The sequence below is a fragment of the Cinclus cinclus genome, chromosome Z, assembly GCF_963662255.1.
Source record: "Cinclus cinclus chromosome Z, bCinCin1.1, whole genome shotgun sequence".
NCBI lineage: Eukaryota > Metazoa > Chordata > Aves > Passeriformes > Cinclidae > Cinclus > Cinclus cinclus.
In genome coordinates, this window is record NC_085084.1 from 7824398 (window position 1) to 7833521 (window position 9124).

At 43.8% G+C, this 9124-nt stretch overlaps 1 protein-coding gene across 1 annotated transcript; it reads right to left on the reverse strand.

Annotated features, from left to right (window-relative positions):
- Positions 1–906: 906 nt before the first annotated feature.
- Positions 907–8922, reverse strand: LOC134056899 (RNA polymerase II elongation factor ELL2-like; the record flags this gene model as incomplete). The annotated part of the gene is made up of 4 exons (XM_062513856.1): positions 907–1098; positions 1684–1855; positions 7623–7747; positions 8785–8922. Coding segments are annotated over 4 exons (627 nt in total), but the record flags the coding sequence as incomplete, so codon positions are not given.
- Positions 8923–9124: the final 202 nt, after the last annotated feature.

Below are 9124 nucleotides of genomic sequence, written 5' to 3' on the forward strand. Positions count from 1 at the left end.
ACTCTTATCATATATTTTCTTCCCTCAGTCATTTTTTTATCCTTGCCCAAAAGAATGTTAATGGCATTGCTGGTCAAAACTCCACAGTGTCAGCTGAATATATTAACAACAGGAGAATTAGGAAAATGGCTGGACTTCCAAGTCCCCATAGGTCTGTGCAGGAAACAATAGCTGTGTTTCTCTGCAAAATCTAGTTGGGCCAGACATTTTTTGAAAGAACAATTGAACAGTGTCTCCATATTGACACATTCACCTGGTTTCTCTTTAAAACCTGCTGAAGTATCTTCTCTGCAACTCTTGTAAATGACTTTTACAAAACACTTGCCAAGATCTCCATATTCCTTGGCTCACTGACAAGGTCAAACCAAGGTCTACAAGGAGGAGGTGCTTCAACTGACATCTTGGTGCAGCCCATAGGAATTCCTGTGTAACCGTCCAAAATAAGGTGATTTGGGGAAGGGCTTTGCCCAAACTTTTATACCTTTGACAAAATAAGGTAAAGAGTTAAAATTAAAATACAGATCAAAAACACCCCTATACCTATCATAAAAAACTTCAGTTTACTACAATATCCTCTTAACCTGTGCATAGCCTCATAGTAGAGGTACTGGGCGTCTACCCTCTACTGAAAAAGTTTATTTCCATGGATATACCTAAGGCTTGAAGAAAAGAATTGACCAGAAGAAAGCCACTCCAAAGGCTGTATAAACAATGAGAGATAGAGTTATCAACAGTGAAATTTCTTTATTGTAAAAGTTCAAAACTAACTTCCTTCAACATCTAAAACTTCCTAAACTTCTTTGAACTAATCCTACATTTTTAACAAATAATCATCTGCTCAGTGCTATGTGCTAACTTAACTGTTCAGTGCTAACTTAAATAATCCTAAAAGCCTATTCTTCTAGTTCAAATAAAAATCCAGAGATCACTGATTTTTGAGGCTGGAGCAGATGTCTGGTGCCAGGACTCCAATAATTGTTTGTCAAATTCAGATATTTGTCTGTGAATATGGGACAGCTTTTTGTGGAGGAATCGGCACCTGCTCTTAATTTCAGAGTAGCTGGGGCTACCCTGTGAAGGAGGAAGAAAAAGAAAATTAGGGCATGCAAACAGCTCTGCAGAATTTAGAATCTGATGTCTTTTGATTTATAAAAGCCTTGAGCCAGACTCAGCAGTAACCATGGCCCTGCAGGTCTGGTCTCACACATACCTCTTGTAACTGCTGATAATCTGAGAGGATTTGATGAAGCAGCATCTTCCAGGAAAAAAAAAATAAAGAAAGTTTCGCTACCACCATAAAATGTAAACCTAGGTAAACTGTAAAAATAATCTCAGTTTGACTCTAGAGATTCTCTTCTCTGTGGGCCACCTCTCTTCTGGGACGCTTGCAAAAACAAATCCCCAACTCCCAGCATCACCCAAAATCTACAATTAAGCCTCTCAATAGGGATCACAAGGAGCACATGCTCTGAGGCTCTGCTTGGGACACATCTCACCTTCCTGTTTCTTCATAAGCACCTCAAACATGGTGGGCAGGGCCTTGCAAAAACTCAGACCCAGCCCAAGCAGTGGCTGAGCACATGTGCCAATTCTGCCGTTTCCATTTGTCCCAATGAGCAGCTCCAGGGAATCCAAAACAGTGCTGTGATGAAGCACAGCCTTCACAGTTTAATCCTTCTTTACCTGGTAGACTTTGGAGCCTCGATTCAGAGACTTCCATTGTTCATGAAACCGTCTGAAATTCCTGTTGATCCTGACAATCTGAGTATGTAAATCCTGGTATTCCTCATAGTCTGCATTAAAGTCATCCTTGTAGTGCTGGCGTTGCTCCAAGGAGACTATGGCTATGTATTTTCTAATGGAAAATATTAGATCATTTTTCTCTGAAAGAACTCGAAGAGAACATTCTAATGTGTTCCTATTCCATAAAGTACATGTCTAGTTTTACACCATGCACGTGGCAAATGTCAAAACTGACCCCCAAGCTCCGAGTCAGTTGCTCTGGCTCTGACAGTTTCTACATGCAAGTTCATGTGCTTGAAGAGAATGTAGACAGGTGACTCTAGAAATCTGCCACATTTCTATGACACTTAATTACTAAGAGTTTACATAGGACAGGTATTCTTCATTAACAAGTGGAACACATTTAGAAAATACTGGCAATCATTTCAAATGTCAAAGGACCAACAATGACCACAGCCTCAGGAAGAGAAGAAACATTGCTAAATAATGTTCTCTTTCTATATAGGAAAAGCTTTTAAGTTTACATTTGCTTTTGAAAATCCATTTGTAATTCATTTTTGGTAGGGACTGCTTTTATGGATATGGTTTCACAGAGCTGGACTTGTGAGCTACATTAATGTCTCCCTATCTAACAGCAAAGCAGAGCTAATAAAAATATTTGATTCTTCCAGTGGACAGCAGTTACAAAACTGAGCCTTGAACTGAGGCCCTTGTAATTCAGCCATTAAAAAAAACATCACTCTAAACGAGTCTGAAATTACAACTACAAAATCCCAAATCACATCAGCTGCTAAGGGGGGCAAAACTGATTAATGCTTAAGGATATTTCATGGAGAAAAATCTTCTTCATTCTCCTCCCCCTCCAATTAATATGAGTGATGTTTATAAAGCTCATGATATAAATCCAAGATGAATTGGCAATGAGAATGATAGACACCATTTCCCAGCACTGACACACCATTGCTTCTGCTCCTCTGGGCATGAACACCTGGTTATCTTGGAGGACAAAAACTCCCTCCACATGGAAATGAATCCTTCAAAGCCTCCTAAGATTAATTGTTGCAAGCAGTAAATACTTCACACGCTGAAATTTGGTACCAAGAGAGAAAACAGCTTGTGCCAGGTATGTGTCCCAGGCCAGATGCAGCTGCCTGGTGTGCTGGTGTGTTCTGGAAAGTACAGAGATCTTTGCAGGTTTTGGCAGGTACCAGAGAAAGAAAAGCCTGGACTTGTGCCATGTGCCCAGTGCCATTTCCTAGCAAGAGCCCTAGCACAGGCCTCCCTCAGCTGCTCCCCTGCAGGGCCAGCCTTGCCCTGAGCCTTGCCACGGAGCATCCCTGGCTGTATCCAATGTGAGCCAGGGCCCTGCCGCGCCTGCTCCAAAGGCCACAGCTGCCCCAGAGCCCAAGGGCTGCAGGAGGCCTGACTGCCCTTGCCACCATCAGTGCTCTGACAGAAGCTCTGAGCCATTCCCAGCCTTTCATACCACACACACACACACAGACACACAGACACTTCTCCCTGCCCTCCTGCTCTGCAAATCCCAGGGGGGATGCAGCACCAGAGCTGCAGCTGACCCTGTGCAACTGCACTGCAGGAAGGGAGGGCCCGTCCGGGACAAACCCACCTCGGGGTCCATCTCAGCTCTTAGCCTGGGAGATACAGCAAAACCTACTCCAAATCATCCTTTCAATACTGTAAACAGCTTCACATGGCACCCCACTGCCAGTGCCAAGGCTTAATTGTTATTTCACTCACCTCAGGTAGTCAGCTTGGTTGTTTGTTGCAGACCATGTGGACACAATGGAAGTCTCTTTTCTCCCTCCTGTAGAAAAGCAGAATTTGGACACTCTTCACCAGGAGATCTTTAAAAAGCAAAAACAGACCTCCGGGATGGCCATGAAAAAGCCCTTCAGAGCTTTGTTCTCACAGGAAATTATTCAGGAAACCCTACAAAACAAACCCTACAAAACTCAATAATGGGGCAGACATAACATTCTCTACAGTAGCCAGTTCTGAGCTTTAGACAGAAGGCATGGCCACTTTATTCTACAGGTTCTGCACTAGCACAGGATAAAGCCCAGCTCAGCTCTTCTGTTTTGAGGGCATGAGGTGGCATCTGCACAACCATTCAAGTCTTGCAGCAACAGATACAGCTTCACAAAAGACAACAGCCTGAGAGGGACAGAGGGGGAAAGAGACAGACCAACATGGAGGTTCTAACAAGAAATAGAGAAAAATGATGGAGTTCTTCATATCCAATATTTTTACTGCCATTTCCTTGCCCATTCCAGTGACCGGAGGTTTGGATGAAATAAAGCGTGGATGCAAAGTTTCTGCACTTTTGTCTGCAGGAAAGTCACAGTATGTTCAATACAACTTGTAAGAGCAGCTTTGCTGAGAGCATTTCATTCCTGAAAGTGCATTTGCTCTCATGATTCAGTCTACACAAAAGCTTCAGCCCAAGCCCCAACTTGAAACACAATCCAGAATTTTCCCCCACCAGCTGCTCAGGGTTTTGTAACTGGCTCCTGAAGAACAATGCTCATGTATTTATAGATTCAAGCAGGAGTCCTTCCAAAGTCATCCCAAGGTTTGTTGGCATTGTGTGTATGTCCAGAAGAAATGTGGAAAGACCATCTCAAAGCACCTGTCCCTACAAGCACACCACCACTCTCAAGAGGCATCTGCACACTCTGAACATGCCTCCAGGCTAAACGCAACTAGTGATTTGCAAATTCAACTTCCAAAAGAGACAACACACAGAGAAAGCAACTGAACTCTGCCCTACTGGGTGTGTCCCTGGGATCAGAAGTCACGTGTTCTTTGTGCCCTTCTGTTTAGCTTTTAAATGTCATCTTCAGTCTTGTAAAGCTTTTGAAGAGAGCAATTCTGCAGCTAAGATACAGAGGAGCTCCTGGCAAAGCCCAAACTACAACTTCAGGAACCCCAGCCCAGGGTTGGTAGCTTTTGGTGTTCCCATGAAAAGGCTGAGTTCAATGAAAAATGATGAAATCATTGAGATTTGATCTACATATTTCAGCAAACTAGTCTGCAATCAATGTGTAATGGGTTTCTGTCTTCAACATGCAGACTTGAAAACCTGCTGGTGGAAAAAGTGGTGCCTCAGTCAACTGTTACTTTTACTAGAAATCAAACTAAAAGAAAACATCCCTTCTCTATGTCTTTCTAGTTCCTGGCTCCTCATTTTTAGCAGGTTTCCCCAACAATAATCCATGGGTCACATTTCTTTTTCTTGACTGGTTTTCCAATACAGAGGGAGAAGTTCTAAAATTGAATGATGTCTTAGATAAGGTTCCAGCAGCACAGATTCTGGGCTTTGCTCTTGCTGTCTTTTAAACAACAAGACTTACAATGTAATGCAAAGGCAGAAAACAAAGTCTTGATTTTTCAGGACGGTGCATGAGGGATAATGTAGAGCAGTAATAGAGAGCAGTGCCTTCATGTCTTCAGTCCCAGGTTTCCAAGCTCCCTTTTCACACCGTGCAAGAACACAATTCACTATTTCAGAGCACAGTCAAAGAAGGATGTTCCCATAAGATAAGCCATCAGAACAGGAATTTTAGAAAAGCACAGACGGCATGAAGAAATGCACTAAGCCTTGACCTAACAGAGGTGAAGACTTGGAATTAGGAGACCAGACAGAAATTCTGTTGGAGGGACTGTGGGAAAGGAAAGGACAGCTTACATCCCTTACAGGCCAAGATCTAAGAACATCTGTGACCATCTGTATCTGTGGCTACTCAAATCCTGGGCAGTATAAAGGTGGTACCTCCAGAGGGACTTGGGGACACCCATCACCGACAAGACCAAGGCTGAAGAAAGACTGGCTGGATGACAGAGAATCCATGTGGTGCTGACATCTTCATACTTAACATCTCTCTCTCTTCCCCAAGCCCCACCTCTCTTCTCTTATTCTTTTCTAGCTCCCTACTTTGCATTTACTCTTAATAACATCTGCACACTTGAAAAGGATCTCATTTGCGCTCCAATTTGGGCAGAAGCTTCTCTACATAACCAAATCTTTCCACCACAGTTCTCCAGAGAGGACTTAGGAGAAGCAGCATATTAATACCTTCATCGAAATGCAAAGGATGGGACTGCTTCAGCCTTCCCAATTCATTTTTCTTCCCATGTGAACTGGGGACCTCCTTCTGCAGCATGTCACACTCTGGGACACAAGAACTCTGGAAATTTTCTTCCTGGCGCACCTCATGGGCGCAGGGGGAAATGGAGCTGACCCTTGGAGACATGTTCAAAGTAGAAAGGGATGTGGAAGGTAGCACCCAGGAAGAAGAGAGGCATGCAGCTGCTGGCTGGATGTGACTGGTGAATTGCTGGTGACCAATTCGCCTCTTCTTGCTCATCACAGGATCAGTAAAGTCAGAAGCCAGAGAGCGTTTCTGCAAGAATAACAAAGTAATTAATTAATTCATTCATTCTTTCATTCATTCATTCATTCTTCTATGATCAGGATCAGCTCCAGTTGGCTTTGTCTAACTCCCAATTCCTGCTTGTACACACCAGGAAAAGACTCAGTTCTTGCTCGCTCACACCTACATGATGCACTAAAGACACCCTTGGCTGGTTTAGGGTTTTACCCGTTAAAGACAAGATCAGTGCTTCATTCACCCAACCCAGGAGTACAGGCTGTGGTGGTTGGTTGTGAATTGTCATCAGGATGAGCAAAGACATCAGTCACATGTCAGGAAATTTTTTAGGTGCTTTTAGGTAGAATTGCCCTGACTCAAGCAGCCACTCCACTCTTTAGACTCAAAGCTGCTGGTTCAAAACTTCTTAGATTTGTACAGCAGACTTTCACAAGTGTTGACTTATGAGCCCTTCCTTTTCCCTCAGTGCCCTTCAATCATTTCTCACCACCTCCCAAGGACCTTCTCAGAGGTGCTGGCTCACAAGCCACAAAACACATGGCCACAAGCTCCCCACTCCCACAGCAAACTTGAGGGCTGAGGATGGAGTAGAACAGGACAGCCATGCTGTTCCCAGGCAGAGTGAGGGAGGAGAGAAATTAAGGCTGAGAAGGGAGTGAGGGAATACCACAGTTTTGTCATGCATGCAGAGCCAGCCCTTTGAGCCCTTCTCCAGGGAAAGAGTGGAAAGTGGCTGCTGAGCTCAAGTGTCCAGGCAGAGCAGAAAGTTGGCTCAGGACAGTGCTGCTCCAGCCCTGCAGGACCCTCTCTTCTGATCACAACCTTCCCATCCAAGCAGTCACAATGCCTGAGGCACAGCATATTTTGGCCCTGGTTTTGCACATTCCCATCACAGCTTTATCCCCATCAGCAGAGGTCTGAACATTAATACAAAACAAAGAATGTGCAAAAATGCACCCAATACCTGAGTAGGTCTTGCTGGAGCATCTCTCTCAGAAGGCCCTGGAGATGTCACTTGGCTGGTCCTGGTGGGCTTCTGAGATGGAGCTGATTTGCTAGGAAGATGGTCAAACATTTCAGGTTACAAGGATTAAGTATCAACTGACATAGTTCTTTCCTTGTCGACAAAACAGACTTTCTGTGTCAGGACTCAAGGAAACTGCATGGGGCTGAGTTGAGAGAGCTTTCAGCTGGATATCAGGAAAACATTCTTGCCCCAGAAGGTGCTAGAGCACTGCAACAGGCTCTCCTGGCCAGTGGTCACTACAGCAGGGCTTCAAGAGGTGTTTGGACAACACTCTTGGGCACAGGGTGTAATTCTTGTGGTGTCCAGAGCAGGGCCAGGAGTTGGACTCCATGACTGTGATGGGTTGCTGCTGACTCAGCATATTCTAACAAGCTCGGCTTCATTTCCCAGGGTGTTTCCTCTGAAAAGTCTCTTTTCCTTCCTCTAAAGACTGAACTTACCTAGCTAGTATTAACTTCAAATTCTCCCTATCGATTTCAGTGTAGCCAGGCCAATCAGTCTGAAGGGTTGGAAATAGGTGTTCCTTCAGACTGAAGGAATTATCCTTTAGGTTCAGGTTGGCTACCTACAGGCAGACATACAAGAAAAGAAACATCTATTATGGTTGTGTTATGCAAACTAGAGAAATCCAATTGGTCCTGACAGCTGTTTGTGAGTACCCAACTCAAACTAAACAATGTCCTTTGGTACAGAGATGAATTATTCCTCTATCACATGAGTTTCAAGCCATGTCAAACTTTCACCGACTTGAAACAACCAGGTATGTCTATTGATATCAGGCAAGTGTTGCTTTGAAAACAACATTTAGTGCTGCAATGTGTAAGGAGAGGCTGTCAGGCCCAGTATCCCTCCCTCTTCACATGGCAGAGCCAGGGTTCATTCCTGACAAGTCCTGTTGTGAGAAGGCAGTGCACATGGCTTGCTCTATTCCTTTGACAATAAATGAGGTTCATCCCTCCCTCTAGACAAATACAAAGTCTACTCAAGAAGCTAAAATGAGGTAGTAATACTTCAAGACCAATGACATGAATAGTGCTGGTTTAGATTTTATCACCTGTCACCTCCTCAGAGATCTTGCTGAGATGAAGACAGGAAAAGTCTCTCTCTATTTACCCCGACAATACATTAAATACCTCATCAACACAGCACCACCATGCCTTCATATCTGGCCTTTCTCTTTCTTTGAAGACATTATAAACACTGATGTTCATCTGATGGTCTGTGTTGATGTCTCTGTCCCCCCAGCATAGAAAAAATGTAGGAGTAACAAAGATACCAAAAATTGAGGATTTCATGTCTTAAAAGCAGAACTAAGGCTGTGTTGGAAGGGAAGTCAGTCTGTGAATCCATTTGATAAGCAAGGCTGTGCATCCAAAATTGTATCCATTTGAATTATCCTCCCTGGACATTGTTCATAGCTGAAGAAGATGTATTCTTATGTGGTATATTAATGTTGGCATAATTCAACAACAGCCATGGGGAACAGGGAGAATTTAAAAAAGAGAAAAGTTTCTTATAGAAAGATTGAAGGAAGAAATATAAATTAAGGACAAAAGAACAACGTGGTGGAAAAAATTGCTGGAACAAACGGCACAATCTCACCTGCTGGAGGATCTTTCCAAGGGTACCCTTGTCCTTTTGCATGACTCCATCTCTCTGCAAGCGGGCAAGTAACTCTGGCTTCTTGTACGTCCTCAGAGCAAGCAAATGAATCACCCTGTCCCTGTAGGGTCGGCGAGAAACAGCAGTGCAAGGATTGCCTTCATTCTCTGCAGCCTTCATGGACATTGTTTTCTTCTTCTCAGGTGCAAGATATGAAGTGTTTGGCTGGGTGCTTTTGATGTCTGCTTGCTTACCCAAAGGAAAAGAAAACAGAAATGAAATGTCATTGGGACCAGGCAAGAGAGCTGATTTAAACTTATGATGGAATTCTTGGGCACAG